At 36.5% G+C, this 26,029-nt stretch overlaps 1 protein-coding gene across 1 annotated transcript in view; it reads right to left on the reverse strand.

Annotated features, from left to right (window-relative positions):
• Window positions 1–26,029, reverse strand: part of DOPEY1 (dopey family member 1) — a gene marked incomplete at its 3' end in the record, with an annotated part of 48,775 nt that overhangs the window by 17,661 nt on the left and 5,085 nt on the right. The window contains exons 4-20 of the mRNA XM_010085733.1: window positions 25,768–25,957; window positions 25,090–25,188; window positions 23,868–23,967; window positions 21,801–21,910; window positions 20,537–20,645; window positions 18,733–18,853; window positions 18,229–18,348; window positions 15,200–15,314; window positions 14,735–14,764; window positions 14,113–14,346; window positions 10,381–11,005; window positions 7,084–7,358; window positions 6,259–6,411; window positions 4,892–4,992; window positions 3,354–3,613; window positions 662–2,669; window positions 163–274 (exon numbers count right to left, since the gene is read on the reverse strand). Of these exons, the coding sequence (XP_010084035.1) occupies window positions 163–274; window positions 662–2,669; window positions 3,354–3,613; window positions 4,892–4,992; window positions 6,259–6,411; window positions 7,084–7,358; window positions 10,381–11,005; window positions 14,113–14,346; window positions 14,735–14,764; window positions 15,200–15,314; window positions 18,229–18,348; window positions 18,733–18,853; window positions 20,537–20,645; window positions 21,801–21,910; window positions 23,868–23,967; window positions 25,090–25,188; window positions 25,768–25,957 (4,762 nt within the window). The remainder of the gene's footprint in view (window positions 1–162; window positions 275–661; window positions 2,670–3,353; window positions 3,614–4,891; window positions 4,993–6,258; window positions 6,412–7,083; window positions 7,359–10,380; window positions 11,006–14,112; window positions 14,347–14,734; window positions 14,765–15,199; window positions 15,315–18,228; window positions 18,349–18,732; window positions 18,854–20,536; window positions 20,646–21,800; window positions 21,911–23,867; window positions 23,968–25,089; window positions 25,189–25,767; window positions 25,958–26,029) is intronic.

The raw sequence follows: 26,029 nt of genomic DNA on the forward strand, positions 1-26,029 counted from the left end.
TTTCAGTTTGAGATGTGTATTTTACCAACAAAAACATACTTACAGCTAAGACATTACATTTTGTATCTTTCCCACTCAGATCTTCATGTCTGCTAATATAATCACGGTCCTTAATTTGACATAGACTGCATAGGAACCTCTCAGACACCCAGATATGTTTACCTGATGATACTGCGTAGATGGATCCAGGAGGCAGTAATGAATTATGGTCGTGATCCCTTCTAATAAAGTAAGAACCATATCTGGAGGAGTGACTGATGCCATCCAGAGAGGCCTAAAATAAGAAATTCATTTTTTTTTAATGGGTTAATCTGATTGTAAAGAATCATAGGGTAGTTTGGGTTGGAAAGGACCTTAAAAATCATCCAGTTCCAACCCCCTGCCATGGGCAGGGACACCTCCCACCAGCCCAGGTTGCCCAAAGCCTCATCCAGCCTGGCTTTGAACCCCTCCAGGGATGGGGCATCCACAGCTTCTCTGGGCAGCCTGTTCCAGTGTCTCACCACCCTCACAGAAAAAAACTTCCTCCTAATATCTAATTTAAATCTGCCCTCCTTCAGCTTAAAACTGTTACCCTTCATCCTATCACTACACTCCCTGATAAAGAGTCCCTCCCCAACAAACATGCTTAAAAAGATTATCCATCTCTACATACACATACCTATTATCAGATAATCCTGTTTCATATTTATACTGCTGAATTAAATTATCCAAGTTCCTGCAGAGCTGAAGAGTCACTGAAACAACCACTCTTTGAAGAACTTTTCCCATGTAAGGCAACGTAGAAGTGATAAGGCCGATCCACTGGGGATGCATTTTACAGGCACAGTGCTGGTGTAAAGCTCGTATCACTGCGCAGAGAAACACGCCTTGGCAAGTTATTGGCTGGGAATGTAAATACTGAAGAGAAGTCATCGGCTGCTGGGGACCGATGTGCTCTAAGTCTGTTATGACAAAGTCAAAGCCTGTTTCATTTTCCTCAGGCACAGTCATTACTCTGTGTTCCAGCACAATCAGCCGTTGAAGTACTTTTAAAAGCTGTGACTGCAGAGTACTACCATTGTCAAATTCATCTTCAGAAAAATTGATAAGGCTGTCTTCAGAGAAACCTTCTTCTACAGCCACTATGTTTTTTCCAGCCATCTTTTCACTGTGCCATTTCTGTGCACTGAAGATAGATGATAGCAGGCAATGCAGGATCACCTTCTGAACCTTGCACTTGGACAACATGTCTGAAATAAAACTAGGAAAGCCCTTTGCAGAGCTTTCTATCACTTTTGCCAACTCAGCAAAGAGAAGTGTCAGAATTTCTATACTCATCATTTGCATATTACGGTTTCCTATTAGGTCCTGTGAGGTTACTTTAACATGAGTCGGATAGTGGCTCCGCATATAGTATAAACACAAGGAGATAAGGATTTCTATGTACATAGAGCTCCGAAAGTTATGGTTAGAATCCACTGGGATGTGACTGTAGAAATCCTTGCCCATGACAGATATTCGATGCCTGGCTAGAAGATTCTGGAGCAATGACAGCTGAGGAGTGTAAGCATTGTTGACACTGGTAGTGGAGATAGCACTTACAAAAGCTGAAGGATTTGTTTTCAGAATTGCTTTAATTGCAGAAAAAGCATACAATGTCCTTGAAGAGTCATACAGCTGGAGATAAAGCAGCACATGTTGATACAATGGATGGATATTAAAGTTGGGAGATTTTCGCATTCCTGGAGACCCCACATCACTTTCTATTTCTGAAATTTCTCCTTCCCCACAACTGTACCAATTTTCTAAATCAAGACCATCACTAAAGAAGACATTTGTTTGTTTAAGCTTTTCTGTTTGTGCTTTCTTCTTCTCTTCATCTTTCTTTTTGGCTATTTTCACCTTAGGTTTTGCACCTGGTTGCTTACCAGCCTCTTTAACAATTGTTTCTTTTTCTGACATTTTTTCTGGTACCTTTCCTTTAAAGCTGAACTGAATACTACTGTGGCTTCGCTTTCTGGACTTTGATTCAGTGGAAGCAAGAGTGAGATCAGAGAGGGATTGCTGGCTTTCTGCAATACAGGGTGAAGAGTTATTTCTGGAAATTTCATCTCTTAAGCTCTCAAGTCCAGTCTCAGTTGAGGCCGATAGCAATTGGGAGCTGTCATTACTAAGCAAACTACTCTGGCTACTTTGAATATTTTGATCTTCATTTTTTCTCACCTCTACAGAGTTATCCAAAGGACTGAACTTACATGAAGTATCCTCAGAATGTACATTATGTTTAACTGGTTCAACCTCTTCTCCAAGACCACTTACAACTTTGCATATAAGATCTGTAACCACTTGTTGCACAATTTCATCTGGTGAGTCTTCTCTCAGTGTCTGAGAGCTATCCTGAGCACTCAGGCTTTCTGTTTCCACCTCATAACTGATGTTGTCTCCCGTAGATGACTGAGAACAGCCAGAGTCAGAACTCTGAAGTATTTCAACCTGATGGTCAGGAAGGTCAAAATCAGACACAACCATTGGTATGGTCTCACTGCTGGTACTCAACAAGGAAAGTCTGTCACTCAGAGGGTTGACAGTCAGGCTGAAGTTCTCCATTTCATCCATAGTGAGCTGTTTTTCATTGCCTTCTTTAGGTATAATAAGTTGTCCTTGGCTTATAGGCACGTGGGAAAATGCTTAAAGAAAAACACACAAAAAAATTAGACATAATACTTTTGCTCTTCAGAATAAGAATTTAGAATTAGAATTTAAACTATTATTGAAACCTCAAATTATAGAGGCATAGTAGATAGTGTCTTTCCGCTTCACAGCGGAAAAAAAAAATGTTAATATGCAAAAGACACACACATTCACATAACCAAAGCATGATCACTTTAGCAGTAGACCTTAGCGAAACAACATGAAGCCTTATGCAGTCTTATCTGCTGGTGTTTTCACAAAAAAAAAAAAAATTATTAGTATGTTACTAAAATTACACAATACACGCAAACACCTTCAAACCTGATCAGCGTGTTTTCAGACAGCCCCACATCAGCAGTCCTAGTTCATAAAAGCATTTCATGGTTAAACTTCAAGGCATATTCTTAAGTTCTACTGAAGTTCAGTAAGACATAAAGAAATGCTCTGCATTAAAATACTTGCATATCATCTTCATTTGAGAACAATAAAACTTCCACAATACTTGGGACATCCAAACTTGAATTAGAAAAAACATGCACAAATGCACATATAAGCAGTAATTATTCCAGCACTTTGTCTTGCGAGTTACCCTCAAAAATTTTTACTACGTTTTTGATGTTGCATGCAAATAGAAAATAAATAAATTAATTAGGAACTTCCTAGTCTTCTTGTGTACATACCATCAGCACAGCTAAACTTCTGCATAAAGTGCTTTTCATTTTCTTCTTCAGGGTGATAGGGAGATTTAGTCCAGTAACATTCAGCCTGTACTCGCTGAACAGAAACTCGCTGAGTTTTTGGATGGAGAAGCAGTAGGAGCAAAGGTTCAAGAACCCTTGCAATATCATGTCTTTGAAGCACTTGATTTAACCAGGCTTGTCCCACTGACCACGTAGAACCATCCAAGCTATTAAGGCTGTCCAGCATGATAAACAAAGATCTAGAATAGAAAGAAGAATAATTTAGCATGAATTCTACACTACTCCCAGAATAATCCCATTTTAATCCTATATATGATAATTTTCAACATATCAGTACATACTCCAGGGCCTTCTCCATACAAAACAGGATTTTCTTTGGAATTCAAACTTTGCAACGTGCAGTTTTATATTTTAGTCTAGCCTAATGAAGAAATGGCCAGGAAGAGCTGGTGATAAAGTCAGTTACGATAACTGCTCTAATAGTAGCAATTGCACAGTCAGTTCAAGTATTTGTACAGCTACTAGCATAACAAGCTTTGGTTGCCTACTAAGTGCCAGTGCAGTACAAAAAAGATAAAACTTTAAAAGCCAGCTCACACAGATATATAGAAAAGATAACCTATTCAAAGACCTTTTCTTCAACAACAGAGAAGAGAAATATACTTGACAATTCACCACTTCCTGTTTTCTTCTTGTAATAGTTGTAGCCTTTAGAATCCTTTTCAGACTTGGGGAAAAACAATATTATATAAATGGGACTCTGAATTTTACCAACTGTTTTACATGCTCCAGTAGCACATGTTCATAAGCTCTTAGCTGTATGTACAGGATTTATCACCACTTCTGCAAGGAGTGACAGTATCAAGCCAAAGAAATAAGAACCTTTTTACTCCACTTCCTCCAGCTAAGTATACATTAGGAAATTTAAATAAGCACTTTCCACAACATTTGTGCTAGCTGAGGAAGACCAGACTAGTTCAGAAAAAGCTGAATGAATCAGACTCTAAGAAGGTACTCTGATACCAGAACACAAACCAGAAATCCTCTGCTGCTTGCCATAAATGAGATCTTACACGAAACACACAGATTAAACAAAAGAACTTTCTCTTAGTGCTTACTTGCAATTTTGTTCTTCAGTTTTCTTAGCTTTACTGTTACTTTCCACTCTCATAAAATTCACTTCTGGGTTCACCTCTCTCTCTTTTGTTTTCACCAAATCATAGCAAGAACTCACATACTACTTTCAATATACCCAAATATTTCAACCACAGTGATACGTGAATTGTGTGACCATTCCTGTCCTACTCTTTACAGCTACCAGAAAAATTTACAGCTTACATAATCATCATTGTGAAAATCACGTTGTTTGACACAAATTCATTAATCATCCTCCTTCCTCGCTCTCACAGTTACACTGTAGTTCTCCAATTTCTAAACACTCTATGCTGCTAGAATAATGAAGTTAAAAGATTTTGAAGCAAAATTATTTCAAGTGAATTCTGCTTGCAATCACCAACCTGTCAAAGGTACGGCCAAAGGAAGAAGACTTGTTAATATGAAGGTCACGGGTGAGATGCCACAGAACCGCAAACTTTGAATGAGCTTCCATTCTTACTTTCTGTGGATCAAATTATAAATTAGATCTATCAGAATACAACAGCCTCTGATAAGAACTGGAAAAACAAGAGGTATACAGCAGCTTAAAATATATAATGAAATTATTAAAATTAACTTAAAATCCTATTTTCTAACATTAAAAACAGTAATAGGCAGCAATAGGTCCATGTGAACAACTTAGTAGCATGAAAGGATTCTCCCCCATCTTGACCTTGGCTGCTTTAATTTCACAGTTTACCTTGAAAAAGTTTTAAATACACAATGTCATATCTTGAACAATACTGATTTTACTCTCACAAGTTGCACAGCTCTGTTTCCAGTGGGTTTATCTGTATGTATCAGGCACCAGAAGAGATCACAGTTTTCAATATGAAAACTCAAGCACACAGAGGCAGAGAAAGAACTGGATTTCTTAGAGATAATGTCTGGAATGACGGGATTAAACACGGTATCCATGGAAATAAGGGAATGAAAATAAGTTGGCTAGAAAGAGACATAAGAATTGTCTAGCCAGATACGATGTAAATTGAGTTCATCACTAACATGCCAAATTTAGCTCTGGAACTTGGAGTTTTATTTGGACAAACAGGACATGCTTACTGCCCAAAGGACTTCTAATGACTAGTAACAATATGCAGAATATTTCATGGTGAAAATGGTATTAAACCAGCAATTTTTATGCCTTTATTTCTTTATTGTGGTTGATCAAGGCAAAGTGTTATTCCAGCAAGGCTGCAAACAATAGTAAACGCCATGCTACGGTACAAATACATGGCTAGGCAATGGCTAATACAACCAATATCTGCCACAATAATGAAAACTTTAAGTAAAAGCTGTAAAACCTGAAAATTACAGAAAGGACATGAGACTGATCACAGTCTAGAAAAAAAAAACCTAAGGGAAACAGCAGCATTCTGGAAAGCAAAGCAAGCTTCACATGCATTTAGAAAAAACACACTTCTCACAGGAGAAAGGACCCACAACACTGCTGCAAAATATATGCAGGTACACAAAACAATTCACATCTGCTGAATAAAGAGTGAAATTACCAAACAGAAACAGATGACTGTTCTGCATGCAAATAAAAAAGGTAACAGTATTTTTTATGTTGGAAACAATGAATGTAAGGCTATATTTTTTCAATAGTGAAGTTATTTATGCCTTCCGAGGCACCAAGTCCTTTTTCTAAATATATAACTACAGGTAAATAACTATACCTGTAGTTATATATTTAAGTCATCTTTTAGTAAATATATGAACAACTTGCCTTGTCTCTGTGAGTCAGCTGCTGACTAATAACATCTTCACAAATGCTAGAAGACGGAACGAGATTGTGCAGCTGGTAAAAGAGCTCCACACTCTTCTGATGATGCTGAGGAGTTCCATCACCCAGCTGGTCCCAAAGAGTTAAAGCTATATGCTTTGTACATGAAAAGAAAAGTTGCAAGAGACAAGTGAATGAGTATCATCCCTTGTTTTCCTCTAGACTATGTTGAGCTCATGCAGTGATGAGAGACATTACATCTCATGACACCATATGACCAACAGGCAATCTATAAAAATGTTCTTTTTGGTTCATATTTTTGTTTGAGGAACTGTTTGAAACACTGTAATAACTTCCTATGTAAAAAACTCCTGTTAGGAGTCAGAACTCACAGATATCTCCAGAAATAAATTTTCACTGAACTATAATTCACTCTGCTGCTATCTTTTGTAAATGATTTCTTACATAAGTTACACAAATGCAGAGATTGTGCCAGAGTCCTACATTATGCACATCTCAGTTTCATACCTTTGCTAATGAATGATGCTATTCAATCAGGTGTTATTTATATTTTAAAATATAAATTATATTTTTAAAATATTCATTCAAACAAGGATTTTCACCCAAGCAGTCAGTAAGACAATCACAGTGGGAAAACTTACTATATCTTTCCATTTAGAGTCTAACACAAGTTACAACTATTATCAAAATACTCAGCAAGAAAATTTGGTTTACCATACCAACAATGGTAAAGTGGCCAAGACTGTCAGTCTTCACCAGCCAGGAAAAGAAGTCTAACAAAAACAGCAATGAGATACCACACTGTACCTTAAAGAAATCTGTCTTTTCAGCCATATATCTCAGATTGCCTTGAGTAAGAGGAGGTCTGATGACCACAGCCACTCTTCCCTGGTTAGGGCTAAGAGGCTGAGTAGTCTCCACACTGTTCAGATTTTCTCCAGTGACGAGAGCAACAGATTGAGTCAATCCAACCAAGTCCATCACAAGGGAAATAGTAACACCCTGCACACTGAAATCACTTGCTTGCTTGCAAGCATTCATTAAAGTCTGTAGCCACAGTGGAGGCTGTACTTGTTCACAGTCTGAAATAAAAATCACAGACGATACATTCATTTAACCATTTTAAATACTATGAATTTTTCCTCTTACATCCTATAACCACATGCACAATTCTCTTTCGTCTTTCATAGTTCAACCTAGGTATTGGTGCGGGTTTAGGAAAACGTATGCAAGAGAAAGATACTTCTATCTTTAAAACAATCTAATTAAGAATGCAATACTGTATCAGTTCAAACATTTCATAACCAAAAATGAATAAGCAAATTTGAACAAAGAAAAGAAAAATAAATTTAATGGAAATGCATCCACGCAATTTCATGTTTTAGACAAAACTGGACTTTTAAAACTTCACTCATCCTTCCGTTCACTTTCCTTTTTCAGGAAATTCTTGATGAGCAATCAAGTCTTAACATTGTAGTTTGCAGTCTGGAATAATTCTGTACTATTACATATGTATATAATAACTTTATATATACTATATATTATATAGATATTAAAATGTAAACACAAAATTATTGACATACATTCAAACTGACAAAAAATATAGAGATTTTCCTAGTAACACTTTAGAAGTATCTGTGAAAATTTATGTGGCAGAAACTTGATCCTATTAGACCATACTCTACTTTCACTGTAGGTGGTTGTTTTCCCCTTTTTACTGTCCCCTCACTTAGTACTGACAATGAAAGCATTTTTCTCTGAAGTTCACAGTCAACTCTCCAAGTGAATAATGCACCCTGTTATTTTAGAGGTACCAAACTTAAAAGAACTCTGTTGATCATGTTCCTAAAAATAGGCAAATGCTTCTAGAATCGGACCAAAGTGAAGTGCCATTTAATAGGATCAAATAACAGCATCTATTTTGAATTAAGAGAAGGATGATGCAATTTCTAATTTATAGCCACAAGTTAATTTTGCAATGTAAACTGGAGCCTACACATACCTAACAAATCCACAGAGTGTTCTAGAGTTTACAGACATAAACATTATTCTGAGTTTGACTCAGTTCCCTTTTTAATTTCTTCAATTAAAACCAGCACACATTTATCTGAGAAATTAAGCATACAGCAAAATTTAACCACAATTATGTTCTATCAATATCAGATTGATCTGCCTCCTTCAAATAAACAGACTGATGACTCTCACCATTGATTAAAGGCAATTGGGTCACATCACTAATGCAACCCACCAAAGTATGTTCCAAATTAAGGAACATAAAACCAGCCTCTTCTGCAGTAGAAAAACATATCAATAGATGAAGAAAAGGCTGATGTGCAAACTATGGTAACTACCTGCTCCCACTCTCCATTCTCTGTTGCGTCGGCACGCTCGTTACGGGAAGCAGGACTCCTGGGATAGCTATGAAGCCCCATTCCCATCGCTATTCCCATCTGCCCTGCCACTCCGTACAACAGATGTTTACGTTTGAAACAAAATCCTTTTTATTTCAACCACCTATAATTTACGCTTCCTCCTCAAAGTCATGTTGTTTAATAGACTGCAAATGCAACATCACAAATAGGAAGATTCAGACGATGAACAAGCAAGGCAAATCCAAGACATTTAACAAAGTGAAAAGGATTCCTGGAATCACTGCTGCCTTCATGCAAGGCACATCCCACTCAACATCTACAGGCTTTCTGCTTCAGAGTTTTCAAGACAACGATAATCAAAAATGCTATATCCACAGAAAAGTAATAAGCAAAGTGCTGATTTTTAAAATATTTTTAGACTTCTGCCACAACACTGATTTGTAGGTTGCTAGTCTTTGGAACAAATAAGTAAATAAGTACAATCACATTTTTCAGGGTCAGGCAGATCATATAGAAGCACAAATATCCTGTGTTAGATGTTTTACAAAAGGCAGTGGTCGTGTAGCATTTCAGTACCCTTAATGAATAAACAGCTGTAACCAACTTGCCTTCAACTGACATAAACATTTGATATGTTTGGATCTCAAAGTCAAAGATATGCTCTGCTCCTGGCTGTATAAGGAAGACATATAGAACACGTCTCAAAGACTACAGAAATAGAAGAAGCAGTCATGTTAATTTATCATGCTTATTTCCAAAAGCCAAAAAACTTCATCTCGAAGCAGTGCCCACCCCTTAGCCTTTAACAGATTTTTAAAGTTGTGGCTAAGAACAAAAAGCTGCAACCATGAAGTTTCCTAGGGGAAAAAAAAAAAAAAAAAAAATCACAGTAGATGACTGTGACAATAGCCAAAATCGTTGTAACTATTTCTTGCATACTTCAAGGATATCCACCATGATATCATTTTAAGGCAGCAGCTCTCAAGCTACAGGTCAGAAGTGGAATCAAAATTAGAACTGTAAACTGAAGAGTTTACAAACTGTAAAAATGATTGTCCATCTAAAATGTCACATTTTACAGTAATCCAGAACTTCAACAGTTTAATCACATTTCTGTATCTGAATGTGCTCACCTACCTGTGAACACACACTGCACAAAACCCACCATTTTTGTTTTGTTTTCTAATGCAACTGTAGCTAGAATAATTTTTTGCAAGAACTGTTCCTTTAATAGGAGTGAAGTTAAATTAATTAATTTCTTATCTGGCTTGATTTTTATTGGACAGAAGCTTTAATTTCTATGTATTGCACAAAGTGATCAATGTGCACAGCAATCCAAAATTGATAAAGCAAAGCTAAAAACATACTTGATGTCAGCTGTGGCTATTACAAAATATGACACAGAAAACATCACGGATCCATACAGTAAAGAGGAACATCTGAAAATCCAGATTCTACTCTCAGGCTTCGGTTTGTATAATTTATATTTGTCACCCCAATATTAATTAGTGTCAAATACCATGCCAGCAATATTCTTAAAATCTCAGAGAAAATAGTTTAGTTTCCAGAAAACAAACCAATTCATACAGAAGGAAACTTACACTTCTGAGAGGAACAGTAAACAGCACCACACACAAAGCACAAATACTATTACTTTAAATTTTTTTTGAAAAACAAAACAAAACAAGCCCCCATATTTTAAAAGCAAAGAACAAAGAAGAGCGCAGCTTACCAACTTCAGGCTTCCCAGGATGTAATTCCGAAGTATGGTTTCCTTCAGCAATGTAAACAGGAAAGCTTGAACATTCAAGATACAGCTGACAAGCAGCAATAAAGGCAGGAAGGTATTCTTTCGGTGTTTTTTTCTTGTTAGTCTTCTTCACCTTAGCATCACCTTGTGATTCTCTGTCCCATTTTGTGGTCTGTCCTTGCTCTCTAGTGGGGTCTACTGGAAGCTCTGCCCCTAAGGGCTGAGACAAGGAATTACTCTGAATGATATACAGGTTGATAAATCTGGTTAAAAACTGTTGGACATACTCCAAACAGCACTGCATTGCAGTCTTTTGGATCGTTTTCCCACTTCGAGTTGCTGTCCCCTGTGTCATTATGGAAGGAGGCTGTACAATGGTCTCCTCTGATCCTACAGTTGATGCCGTCTCAGTCTCTGAGGACGTGCTACCAATAATAGGAATGCCAGGTGCACCGTGACCTTCGTTCAGTGCTCTGTCAATGTCATCAGTTGTATCTGCCTGGTATTGTACAAACTCAGTGAATCCGCTTTCTGATGATCGACTGCTTGGAGGATTTTCACCATCCTCAAACACATCATTAGGATTTTCAAGTAAAACTGACGGCACCTGAGTGAGATAAGTTTAATGATTGTTCAAAATGGGTTATTGAGGTCCTAGTGAGAAAATTTCTCCATTTGAAAGCAACAATTTTATTCCACATTTTTTTTATTAATATAAATACATTTTATGCAAAAATTATGTTTGGTGTTTCAGTAAACTTGCCAGACCAAGCTAACTATGAAAAAAAAAGTAAAATACCTTAAATATTATTCCTTATAACATTTTCTTCATATCATAATCATGTCTATTTTTTATGAAAAAAGTGCTGAAATGCACAGGCACAGGTATTACTAATTTATACAGCATCATAAACCAAAATATTAATACATTAAAGAAAACACCTCACTTCCAGCAGGAAGCAGGACATTGAACTATGTTGCTTATGGTCACTTCAGCTAGTAAGATTCTTTTAATACTTTAAATTTTAGCACATTCTACAAAAGGACAAGCTATTTATCTGTTAATCAGAAACTACTGCAGTCAGAAAGGAGTAAAGAATGCCTGGAGGCAAAGGAGACAAAAAGGAGATGTCAGCCAAGAAGAACGGGAAGACTTGAGAGAGCAGGAAAAAGCATACACTGCTCTGATCATGCTTTTGGAGTTCCCACTGTACAAGCAAATAATCACATTAGATATTATTTTAACCTAATAACTGTCTAAATACACTACTGATAGGAGAACCACAACTATTAAACTTTTCTTTCATTAGGAAGGCAGGATAAATGTCATTTAACATTACAACTAAAAGTTGTCAAAAAACCATAAAAAAAGCGAACTGTGGAGCTGTAAATGAAGAATAAAATCTTTCATAACTTAAAAAAAACATTTTTCCCACTTTCACATTTATACTAATAAAGCCAACTCAATTCCTCAATAAAATTTACGCTCTTTGACTGAAAAAATTGTCTCTTAAATGTCGATGGAATCTTAATTCATAGATGTATATATGGTATAATTATAACTAACTAGCATCATTCTTTTTATATACCAATCCTGAGATTTGTAAGTTGGGGATTTCCTTCAAATACAAAGTTATAATTATAAAAGAAGAAATAAACATTCAGTTTAAAACTGCTAACCATTTGCAACTAGAAAGAAGAAAAATAATAATCTCCCAGAAACCCTTGTTCTTCACAATTCACCGTGCATCTTAATTCCTCATCAGTTCAGAATATGCACAAATCTGATGAATGATTTCTACTGAAAAAGAACCCTCAGTGGCTTTCTGGGCTGCTCTAGCCCCCCGTAGCCTTGTTGGCAACTGGTAGCACAGTTTCTGCCTCCTGGCTGAGGTGTGAGGTGAATAGGGAAACAACTTAAACAGAAACGCATGGACCAGCGGGAGTCAATGCAGGTAAAGAACATGTCCACATGCTTCTCAATTAGCTATCTTACCAGTGATGGCAGATGTTGCCCGAAATCTAGTGGGCCCATAAAGCTGTCTTGCTGTCTGCCATACTAATCATTAGTCATCTTAAATACAGAATTTGAACATAATCTAAAAATCTGAACAACTTTTTCATTAATAAATAAAAACAGATACATCATTATCTAATGGTGAATTACATCTTGCTTTACCAGAGATGGAGTAAGAATTAAAATGATAATTTGAGATAGCTTTCACTGTTTCCGGTGTTAATATGTACTAAAAGGCTTGGAAAGACATGAAGGGTGATCCTGTCTTACAGAATACAACGTCAAGGAGATCCCAAACATGCTAATTAATTTCACTATCTCTTAACAGAAGACATCGCCACATATGAGGCCATGGTAACTCAAAGAAAAAGGTCATTGAGGGTTCAAAGGGCAATATCATTCAAACAAAATAGGCTTTATTAAAAAAAAAAAGGCAAAAGAACAAAACCAGGCAGCTATCAGCTACTAGAAAGTAAAAGGATAGGATCCTGCATAAAGGATGTTGTAGTCCTAATGGACAAGGTGAACAGGAGCCAGCAGTGGACCCTTCTGGTGAAGAAGGCAACCGCAGATGGGACTGTATTAGCAAAATAAGGGAAGTGATCAGTCCCCTCTGCTCAGCAGGATTAAGACCACATCTGGAATACCGTGTCCAAGTTTGCGGTGATTAGTACAAACCAGACATTGATGTACTAAGTCCAGTGGAGGGCCACCATAGGAGCACATGACATAGGAGGAAAGCTCAGAGTTGGATTTGCTCAGTCTTAAGAATGCTGAGAGTTGCGGAGAGGAAGACAGTGTCTTTATTGCTGTCTGTGACTTCCCACTAGGTAGTTGAAAAGATGGATGCATGCTTAGAAATCCACAGTGAAAGAATAAGAGGCAACAAGCAAGTTGTAACAATGGAAATTCTGATTAAATAACACAGCGCAAACACACAACCTGTACAGAGAAGTTGTGGAATCTTCATCCTTGGAGATATCCAAAACTAAGCTGGATATGATCCTGAATGACCTGACCTAGCTTTAAAGTAGAATCTAACTTTGAAATCAGCCCTGCTTTGAGCAGTGACCTGCAACTGTCACTCCCAACCTAAATTATTCTATGATGTTCCTCCAGTTTCTTCAGCTGGATCTATGAGAGAACAAGGATTTCAGGGCATGTCACTTAGCATACCTTACAGAGCCATGGTTGCGTGGACTAAACTGGACAATGTTAAAAGAGAAAGAGCTGCTGGCTGGTTTGTTTCTTCTATTTCTTTATTATATGTGACAGTAAAATAACTGATGGCTGTTAACTTGATGCACAGAAATTGGATGAGAGGAGAATTTACATATGCCTGATACATAGTCAAAACAGAGAATTATTTTGAGTCAAGTTATTCTATGTGATCAGACTCGAAGTGCATTACAGCTTCAAACTTTAGTTGATTAGTTCATTCTTAGGCCCTGATTCTGAACTGATTTATAATGCGTAATATTAAATATAGATAAAATCCCTTAAGAATCAAGACCTTTTACCAAATAAAGTCCCCAATTATGATTTCTTTTGATGACCCAAGTTTCACATGTAACATGTATTGTTAAACTAAATCTAATCAATGACTTGTAGGTGGTGCAGCACACACTTAGCAAGCCCACTTTTCCTTTCCAAACAAAAAGTATTTTTACAAGATGCTGCAAAACATAATCAGTTACCTTTTTATTTTCCCATTCTTTGATGGAGCTGCTGTGTCCACTAGGAAGCTGCAGGATACCATCTGTACCAGCAGAGAGCAATGGAGGCTGAACCTTACTGAGGATCTTCGAGCAGAGTCTGAGAGAATCAGTAAGCTCGGACAAGTGCAAAGTATGAAGATGGCTCGTCAACGCAGAAATCATCCTGAGCAACAGCTGAGGCAAGTGTTCTGTCTGTATTTCAATGTAAGTCTCCTACCAAAGCAACAGGAAAACACTAACTGTAACACAAATTCCACGCTGAAAGTTATTTTCTATAACAATGGTACCTATCATTTGCTTAACTGTGTTCTAAACATATGGAAAACATAAAAAGGAAAATTAAAATCTTAATATCTCAGAATGAGAAACACATGCTTTACTCAAAAATAATTACAAAATTAACTGTACAGTTGGTTAACCAACAAATATATTTAGCTCTTTTTCAGAATTCTACATTTTGCTCATTACACATCACAAAACATAACAATAAGGCTAAAGAACGCTACTACTATTATTATTTTAATAACCTTAATATAACAGTGTAAGAACGAAAGATAAACAAGTTATTAAGAACTAAGGGAAAACAGGCTGATTGCCATACCTGACACAGCACTCTCATACTTCTAGTAGGCTTTGAAATGAGAAAGCAAAGAATTGAGGAAAGACAGGTATAGAAAAAACAGTTCCAACAGTCTTTGCTACATTAAGCAACGGCAACAGGAAAAGAAGATACATCTTATAATGACATTCACAAGACCCTTAAAAGAAAATTGCACATCTAAACTAGCATATCAAACTACAAAAGACTATACTTGTAATGAATACAGTGTAGTTTTAGCAAAAAGAAATCAAGGACAGACAAACATTTTCAGGTACAAACATCATAAAAAACACTGTTGTTATATCCAACCAGTCTATCAAGAATCATACAATGAACCCAAAACTTCTTCTAAAGGTGCCCTCCAATTTATGGGAATATATTTTCAGGAAAAAGTTAATAAGGCAGACACACTATTTCTGTAGATTATAGAGTCCCAGTATTAGCAATGAATAAAGCAGTTCTTACCAAAGAAACTATATCCAACAAAAAATCCACTAACAAGCAGAAATGTGTCAGGGGTAACTCAGGTTGCTCACTGCCACCTCCAGGCCCAGTCTGAAGTCTGGCATGTAATGTCCTCCTGCAAAATGCAAATAGGGTTTCACAGGATTTTTCCCCATCCCTTACACTGACCATGTTTCTGGAACTTAATGCCAAGCTGTACACATCAGGGATAATTCTTTTAAACAAATGAGCAATCTCTCATTTTACTGGTAAGTAGCTCATTTGGCTTCATTGCATGCTTTCCAAAAAAGCAGCAACCAGTCTTTTCACTGTAAACAAGTCTTCATCCATAAAATTCAGGCCACAGAAAATTGTATTTGTGACTCCATCATATACAGCAATATTTACTGGTATGAGCATGGGCACCGGTAACACATTTAAGGGATAGTGTTACTGCAGGCACAGGAATTTTGAAGAGATCTAAACCCAAGGCATTAAGCCCTCGTGATAAATACAACCGAAAGTGAAATAAAAGGCCCACGAAGCTTTAAGGCTGTGCAAGATGAAAACAGAACAGACTCTTCTAAATGTCCACGTCAGCTGACGGCATTGTTTTACTACTGACAATTCATAACTTGTTGAGTTTTATTTCTGAGTGAAGTAAGAGAGTGTCATGGTTTTGAGACTGGCTAGCAGCAAAGGACAGACCAGGACAGGACAGACTGAACACAAGTCCCCTGTGAAATCATGTCACAATCGGACAATATTATAAACAAAGGATGAGCAAAGGAATAATATTTTGTTTCTCCAATTCATTTATTCTGCTGGAGGTGGTGGTGAGGGCAGTGTCCCATTTTCAGCAATAGTTATGCTAATCCTTTCTCTCTGTTTTGGAAGAGTTTATGAACATATATGCCATGACTGAAAAAAGGATTTATTTGAAATAATAGAAGCATTATAGAAACTAAGTATGAAACAGTGGCAGTATGTATTTATCAAAAGATTAGAAAAAATTTTTAAAATCATATTTAAATTGCATGCTGTCAGTAACCTATGTTTTAAAAGTAGCACTCTACTTAATCCACACCTCCACTGGGTTAGTCTATCTCTCTAACAATAGATAACTCTCTTCATAAAACTAACTGTTTTACAGTTTAGTGAAATGGTTCCTTCATGTAAATCATACCACAAATTATTTTTTCACATTCTGTGCTCCTACCCAGAAAGATCTATTTCATAAATTACTCGCAGATTTGTTCCACTGTAATACTTCATAAAAGATGACTTGACTTCAAGTCTCTGAGCCCCTTACCAAAAATCGCTTTGAGAGAAGGATCAATAGCAGTGAACAACACTTAGAAGGGAGAAAATATCAGATACAAGAAATCCTATTTTTAACTTTTAGTGGGGGAAAGGCATAAGAAAAAGCCCAAGACAAATTCAGAGGGATATCTAAATTGCTTTAAAAGCAGTAACTGTGATTTAGCAATCAGACTAGATGATATAAAGATAACTTACAAATTCACTGCTTAAAATCAATTGGTTATGTTTTCACTTAACGGTGCATCTTTTTCAACACAAAGACAATAATTTACATAACACCCATGTACTAAAAAAAAAAAAAACCCAAAACCATTCTCCAGATTCCATTTTTTTTGTTAATAAGCCAACCTGGTATCTATGCTTACAGTAACACCTACTTACATGTAGAGAAATTCTCATCTGCTTGTTAGTTGGTTGTAGACTGCTTTCTTTAATTTAGCAGTTCAGTCCAATACACAAAACTAAGTCACAGACACGTTGGAAGGGATTTCACCTAGTCCTGCCTCTCACACTGAGCACGACTGCTAACAACACTGGGTAAATTCACCCACAGTTTTGTCTAGAAGAGCCCTGGAAATCTCCCAGGGAAGCTCCACAGCCTTTCTGGATAGCCTCTTCCACTGCTGCACTATGTTCCTAGCAAAGCTCTTCTAAAAGTCCAACCTGAACCCCCGAGACAACACTTGTTGCTGCTCCTTGTTTCTCTGTCAGCCATCACCAAAAGTATGGCTGTATCATCTTTGTAAGTGCCCTTCAAGAAGTCATAGGCTGCGATTTGAGCCCCCTCTTTGCCAAGCTAAACCAAACCCACTTACCTCAACCTTCCCTGCAGGTCATGTGTCCTATGACTGACCATTTTAGCAGTCCTCTACTAGAGCTTCTTCAGTATCTCAACACTCCTCCTCCATTGGGGTGTCCAAAGCTGGACACAATATTCCATGTATGACTTTAGAAACACTATGTGAAGGGAAAAATAACTTCCTTTCACCTGCTGACCACGCTCCCCCTAACATAGTCCCAGACACAGTTTGCTTTACTTTCAACAGCATGCTGTTGGTTCACAGACAAGTTGGTGTCAAATTTTTAAAACACTGAGCTGTTCCAAGAACAATGGAAAAAAAAAAACCTAACCAAAAAACTTTGTTTTTTACAAATTTAATTTGAAATCCCTACATCATCTATACCTTGCCACAGCAACAACCCCTTCTCTCCTGTAGTCACCTGGTCCCCTTCCACCTGTTAATATTTTCAGTTCTCCCTCATTTACTACATTCCCTCCCATGCCCTCCTTGCCGTGTATGGGACTGACACACATTTTCTTCCCTAAAAGATCAGGGCAAAAGACAACAGATTCCGCAAGTTACTTTTGGTGAAGCTGACTGGGTTGCTAGGTGACCAGGGAGTCATCCTGTACTGGCCGGAAAGAACAACAACTAGCTTTGAAATCACTCTCAAATCTTCCCTTCAGGATATGTGTTAATTTCTGTCTCCTGATTTTACCCAGACACTGAGATCATGAACTCACATTGCTGAGACTACCAATCACAACTGATTGAAACTGGCCAAAAGATCAAAGTTAAAGGGATGGGGAACGAAGAGACTTACAGCCTAAATGATTCCATTAGACTAATTCCTCTGAAGAAAAAAAACCAAAAAAAAAACCCAAAAAACAAGCTGTAAAATGAAAGTCAACTTTAACTTTGCAGAGATTAAGTATTACAACCTACCTACAACATTCTTCAAACCAACGAGCAATGTAATCCCACATATAATAAGGCTCAAAGGAATTAAAGAGAAGATTGGCAGTTTTAATCAATTCTGCTGTTTTCTTGTTTTCTCTCAGTTTGCTGAAAGAAAATAAAAAGAACATTTTATATTTTTACATTTCACTTCCAAGTTACATAACTACACATCACAGTGAGTTTACCCACTGAACACAGATGTAAAGAACGCCACAACTAATCTATACCGTTGTCATACTGCCATCCAGCTGTATCAAGCACACTTTTTTCTCATAGAGTAAAATGTACACCAAACATTTTTTTAAAAAATAAAGCTATAGCTCTTCAAACCATTGCACTGAACACAGAAGTTGCAATTAATGTTAATGGGACTTGTATCATGAAAAAATCAGGTCACAGTCCCACAGGTTTCAAAACATGTATGTGTATATATGTTGTGTTTTGGGTTTTTTTTAAATACAAAATACATTACAACAACTAATTATCCACCTGCTTAGCTGTGTGTGATCTTTGTTGAAAGAAGGTTCTGCCTGAAGCTCCAATTCTGCTTTGCACTGTGTATATAACGTTCGAAACACTTCGATCAATACATCCTCTAGGATGGCAGGGCCTAGGGAGAAATATCAGCAATTACTGTCTTATTCACTATAGCACTGCTAACAGTCCACATCTGAAAACTACACAGGTCTTTAGATAGCTTTGGTCACTGACACCATAAAATTTCTTCTGTTCAATTTCATAAACCATCTCAATTTCAGAAGTCTTTTTTCCATTCCAGACATACACAGGCAATTGTAATACCTGAGCATATACGAAGCAAAAGCAGAGGATACAGGATGTGTACACTGATGGCTGGATACAAACACACCTAGTTCAAAAGCCAGGCAGTCACATCACTGTAGCCCATGTTCAAGTTAAGACATCCTCTTGGAGGGATTATTAGTTCAGCTCAGTAACATGTAAATGTAACTATATGGGTTCCAGACTAAAGGTAGCTTTTAAGTAAACAGTTTCAAATACCCACCCACAAGTTAGTTCGTTCAAATATTTACATACAAATAATACAAGGTAAAATATTTTTAGCATCTTCCTTCCTTTCAATTTGAGTCAAGGTTTCTTTAATTCCAGATATAGTCTGCAGGATACTTTTTGAAACAGCACCTCCTTTACATTTGAGCTAAATGGCAAGTTTGAAGAAAAAAAAAAAACAACCACAAACGTATTTTGAAAGGATTCACAAAGTGATCTGCTTGAAATATCCTTTGTTTTTTCATGCCTTCTCCTAGCCTCACTGAGCTGCTTTCAGTGAGAATGCTCTCACTGAGTTAAGTACAAATCCCATTAGCTTCTTCCACCCCATTTTGCTGAAAGAATCCTCATAGCTCTGCTTACTTCATGAAATCTTAATGTACACATTTGCCTTGGAAAATTTAAACTGACCCCCAGAAACCACAAACGACCATGAAGATGACAAATTCTTGTCAGATATTTTGTTCTTTGTGGCCTGTCTTAACCATTTCCTTTCAAGTTGTACTCTTTAATTGTTGTATTTTTATGCACGTATATCCCATCCCCAAATTTTAGGATAGACTTCAAAAATTATTTTGGTATCTTCAGTCACCTCCAAAACTGTTATTCCAAAGAAAAAGGCAAGATTTTCAACACTTAATTCTTGTCAATACTTTAGCTTCATGTACTCATCCCACAGTCCTCTGCACTCACTTGCTAAAAAGGGCATTTAAACACTTTAAACAGGGGAAATGAAATTTAAACCAAAACCAAACCAAACCAAAACAAACAAACAAAAAAACAAAACAAAAAACCCACAACCACCCACAAAACCAAAAAAATACTTTCTTCCTCTGGATAAAATATTCTTAAAAAAAGAAAATTGTTTTGTTGTTAATATCTTTCACCTCTACGTGCATATTAGAAGAAAGAACAGATTATTCCCAAAACCAACATCTGAGATTTAAAATAGTGAAAGTCACTATTTGATTAAAGAAATGGAAAAGATCCAATCTGCACTTCTCCCAAAACGCAGTCAGTTCTTTCTATAACTTTAACTTACTATTTCCTGTGTTGAATGTAAAAGAAGTTGCATTTGGTAAAAGGTAAAACTAATGAATACACTAAATTATTAGCTTGGAAGGTCTAAGAAATCTATCTGCCCTGCCAGTACTAAGACTGTCATTAACAATACAGCTTTTTTAATTTGACCAAAAAAAGAGAAAAATTATCAAAGCAAAACCATGTAAAACAAGTTAAAGACTAGAAATCATGTGAAAATTACCTAGTTCAGGCTTATCCAGCAAACTAATAAGAATTCGAAAAGGCTTTAAGTCTTGCATTAATGTGCTTTCTTCTCCATGCACATTAACTTGTAATATTCCAACCATTGCCTACAAAGAGCAAAAGCATATCAGGAAAACAAAAACAAAACCAGAAAACAGTTTTGAAGGAAAGACGTAATAAAAGCTGCATATAAAGGGAAAATTCTCACTGCAGCTCATTCTCTCCATGCTTAAGTATTCTCTTAAACTTGCCCGTGAGAATATTTCTGTGGAACAGAACTTCACAACTTGTATAAAGTTAAAAGAAAATATTATAAACAGATGGCAACTCAAAATTTCATATGAATAAAAGAGAAAACATGAAATGTGATGAAGAAATTGTTTGAGAAGGTAAGGCATGTAGATATTAAGGACACACAAGTGAGTAATCACCGTTATAAAAAGCAGCCACTCTCGATTCTACTGTAGCAATAGTGCCTGCTATGAAAAAAAAAAATCAGATGGACTATATCAACCCTACACTGTTAGTTTTTGCAGACAGAAAAGCTCAAATGACACTGACTAAACTAGAAAGATAGACAGATTTAAAAGGAAGACCACAACCTATCAATAAATGCCTAAATGTTGCTAAAAGCTCACCACATTTTGTATAAAAGTACATGTGAAACTGTATCTCATTCAGGCCTCTACGCTTGGATAATTTGTGAATAACCTGCCATGGGAGGCAGAAGGGTGACAAGAGAAGGGTGAGAGTGTGTCAAGGATTCCTTGCTGCACTGGACTTCTGGGGTCTTTTCCTCATCAGTAAACAGAAGATCTCATTACCTTCAGGTAAAACTGAAAGTGCTAGCCCTGTGCTGGATATCAGCTTGAAGTTGTGATGAGATAAACATTCTTGTGTCAGCTACTAATATTGAAATCCCTGCTCTCATTGCCATATATTGAAGAGAATTCTCCAATTCCGTTTTGTGTAAGAACAGGCTCCAATGCGCTCACCATCAAATATCTTCCATATATGCTACATTCATTGCAGAAGGGGAGAGATGGAAATCTAATATTTGTCCTGATCATACTGTTATTCTAAAGGAATACATTATTCCACATCTTCATTTCTCCACTAAGAAGGTTTTAGAAGAGTAGGAAACATTATCTCAAAAAAGACAGAGGTTATATGGTCACATTGAAATGGCAAGTCAAAAGAAGCAACTCTGATCAGCATCCACTTATGAAGATATACGCCACAATAAAACATCATATAGCTACCTGGACTAACATCTCCTTAGAGAAGGTGTTGAAATAGTAAGTGGCATGCTCCTCAGGATTGCTGTGCCTTGTACTTCTGGGTCCTACGAGGGCACCGTTATTATCAAAACCTTCAAGCAAACAGAAGGCAAGGCAAATAAGTATCTGTCTCTTAACAGAATATTTTAACAATTTCTTTAAACTAGAAATCAACACACTGGCACTGATAACTTACCAAGATGAAGTCCAAGTAGTGTTGGCAAGAGAAAGATGATTTTATAGAGTTTAATACAGGAAACTAAGTGATACTTCCATGCAAGCAGTTTGCACACAAATTACAAACTTTAGTTTTATGCAACATTAACCAAATTACTACTTGCACAAAAGAAATAAATGTTCACAAACACTGCCTGAACCACATAGTCCTGGAGTATCTTCAAAAAAACCCGTCCTACTAAAATATTTCAATATTAATATTATTATGAGACCACAAAATTCAGTATTTTAAATATAAAGAGATGATCACCAAAACACGCTGTCATGACTAAGGCACTCAGAATATCAGTCATATTACACAAAATCAATTTTGTTATTCAAAATTACATTAAGGAGCTAGATCTTTGTTTTCTAAGTTTGTACCTTTTCTTTTATCAAGTAAAATTTTTATTCTATAAAAATTAGGTTTAAGGAAAAAAAAAAGATTAAAAAAAAAGATGAATCATTAGTGCAGTGTTTAATCTGGAAATTATTTTTTCTCCTAAACTGGAAAATGTAGGTATGCAGCATGACAGTGCATTTCACTGCCTTTCTTTAAAAGATAAGGAATTTGCAAGTCAGTGTCTTGAGAAATTATTAACTAAAGAAACCATGATTTTTAAATATTTATCTTCTAAATCCCTGCAATTTCTACAGCAACAAAACCAATCCCCTCATGCAAAACACTCTTGCTAACTTCATCCCTCCCTTCCTAACTTCAGTTCTCTCTCATGTGCTTCTTACTTCCTTGCTCCCTGACCACCCACAGGCTACCTGCCTCTGATGTCCTAACTATCGGCTGAGAACGATGCAAGAGTTGCTGGGAAGGGTTCTGGGTAGCCTGAGAAGCACACATGTGCTTGATGGTGAGCTGGGAAGCCAAACAAAAGAAGTAACAACAGACTGCAAAACAGTCTTCCCCTCGAGTAGGGAAACAATTTATGTCTCTTCATTTAGTCTCCAGTTTCTGTGACACTCTTAGGAACCCCCATGTCAGAGATTCCGACTTCTCTCAAAGTGGGATGGAAGTGGTTTTAAAAAGTAACAGGCCAGTTCCATGTGACCACAGGCTTCATTTCCTTAAAATAACAAGGCTGAATAAATGTTTTCTAAAATTTTCTAATTTCTAGATTTCTAAATATTCCCTAAATAGTTAGTCTTCTAAGGAGATACTGTTCTCTGCTACCCTCTTCTGATCACACACGATGGTTTCACATGAAAAAATTAAATGTGTATTGTATAGATATTCTGCCATTTGGTAGACGTAAAAGTGCGTACCCTGTCATTGATTTTTACCCAAAAAGGCATTGAAATAATGTTCTAGTTGCATGGAGAACATAAGTGATTAGTGATTTGTTAATTCAACCTTGCAAATATCTAATGAAGCTTAAGATTTGCATACTCAAGCCTCCATCAATGTAATATCAACATTTTTCAACATTCTTTTATTTTCGTCCCTTCCATGCTGTTGTGTTTCAACTGCCATTTACACTCTATGATGCCTGTTCCCTGTATTTCCCATTTTATATTTCTAGAGAGACAAAAGTTGCCTTTCAGCGTCTGTTTACATGGGCCTAGCGCACCATGCTCTACCCCAAGTGTGGCCCATAATTGCTGCTATAGGAAAATGTACCAATCATTTAAGAGGAAAGAGTTCCAGCATGACATTTTTCATCTCTTATGTCCATGGAGATAGTGCCTTTCTTCCTTAGGATACAAATCAAGTATTTAATTTACCCAAGAATCTTTCTGCACAATAAGGCAAAATACCGCTAATGAACACATGATCCTTCCTCCACTTTTGGTCAACAATGAAATGAAATACAAACCTACCTAGAAGCCATGCATAAAGCCTTCTGTTCAGTGACATATCCCTGCGCAATACTACATGAAGGGCTGCTGACAAAATTCTGATCATGTCTGGACGTGTTGCCTGAAGAAGTCAGAAATACGATTAAATTTAACTATGGAAAGTAATACTTTTTCCATGCTAACAGCTTAATGTGCTCTAAAACACAGTTAATACCATGTTCTGACATTTCTGAATTCAGAATAGTACAAGAAAACACAATCTTGCTATTAGAAAAACAAAATATGATTATTATTTGGAATAGATACTTTGTAATAGTATGAACCCTTTATGAACAGCAAAAATTCTTGATTCCATTAACAGATCATTTTTGTAACAAGACATTCATTTTGTTTACTAGGTAAAAGCCTTGGGAGAAAATTCAACTAAAATCCAGTTTAAAAAAAAAAATCACTGAACAATTTTAAATACCTTTCAATCTCTTACTACGTTAAATGCTTGTGTAAGTCTTAATATTTAAAAAAAAGCTGTATTGATAATTTCACCATTCTAGCACCTAAACAGAGACATTCCAAATATTCCTATAGTAACTGATAAATGTGAATAAACCACTTCCACAAGAAAGAACACAATTCTTTTTACAGGAAAGCGCAGCATTTCCATAATTTTTAACAATGTGAGAATCAACCTTGTACAAGTTTTCCTCCAGAAGTAAAATAAATCTTGGATCATTTAAATACAGGAAGTGACTAATAACAAATGCAGTCCAAGAAAAAATTTGTACCTAGAAGTTGTAAGGTCTATCTCCCACTACTGCTAGGGCTAACTACTCACCCAAAACCAATAAACATTTTCAATTCTCTGGTGTTCTGAATCAGCTATGCTAAGAGGATTAACTTTTGCTGCTTTTGAACACTGAGAATTGGAAACTTGCACATGAACAGATAATTTGTTTTCCAATCAAATTAGAGCAAATTAAAAGCTTCTGCAAAGACTAAAATTCATAATTTATATTGAAGTTAACTTTAACTTCTGTTAAAGCCAAAGTTAAGACATCAAGTTAAAAAGCAGAAGGGCAGAGATCACAACATGAGAATAGCCAATCCCATCAGAGAAACTTACATATGGCTCTTGTTCAAGCTTGGAGAATATCATTAACAAAGACTGATCAAATAATGCTACTGACTCAAGAAGTGGAGTAACGTTTAGGAGTTTGCTAATTCATCTCTTATGTTAATAACCTACCTGGCTCATGTGGAAAGGAAAACAAAAAAGGATAAGATCCAACGTGCTCCTCTGTACTAAAACACTGGTATCTTGCACTGATGTGCTTACTGCTTCCACCTGAAGTAACAGCAGACCCCCCCAAAAGAGTTATTTACTCTATTATTTTAAGAAGGTAGATAAAAGAGACAACTCATAAAATAAGAACATTTGTTTATAAATAGTGATATGTATGAAATAAAGTAATTTTAAAATTTTGAATAATGAAACAAGATAAAACAGGGAAATAAAAAGTTTCACCACTGAGGAAACATAAAATCAACATAGATACCCTGAACTACACAAACAGTAAGCTTTTGCTTTTTTTATTACCAATTAATATCTTAAGTTTAAAAGACAAAATAATATTCTCGATATTTTTCAAAAAATAAAACCAAACTTCATCACTTCTAACTGAAGTGTGTCAGGAATGGAAAGTTTAATACAAACCCTAAGCAGTTCTGAAACATTAACTTGGCTTTGCAACAATTTTATCATGCACAAAAACATCAGCTTAACAGGAGCTATAATAAATAAATATGCATTTTTATCTCTTCAAAGGCCATGGTCAAAGATAGAGAAGACATCAAAACCCCCTGGAAGTATACTATTATATAAAAAAGTAACACCCATGTCTTCACTGTTTCAACAAAACATTACCATTAATTCGATGTCACTGCCGATTATGTAGAGTTGATCCTCCATGGAAAGCTTCCTGTTCAAATGGGAGAGGACATAGGTGATCCCAGGTAAGCGAACCGCAGGGCTTGTGAGGAGGCTGCCCCAGAGAGCACTGTAGAACGCCGACTGATCCACAGCCGAGGCAACCTTCTCCAACAGGGTGTTGGTTCTGCAGTGAAATCAAGTCAGCTGAATTAGGGCATGTATCACAGACCTTGCCCTTGCCCCCCAATTTTAATGA

This window comes from Pterocles gutturalis, unplaced genomic scaffold (genome assembly GCF_000699245.1).
Source record: "Pterocles gutturalis isolate BGI_N339 unplaced genomic scaffold, ASM69924v1 scaffold21475, whole genome shotgun sequence".
In the NCBI taxonomy this organism is placed as follows: domain Eukaryota; kingdom Metazoa; phylum Chordata; class Aves; order Pterocliformes; family Pteroclidae; genus Pterocles; species Pterocles gutturalis.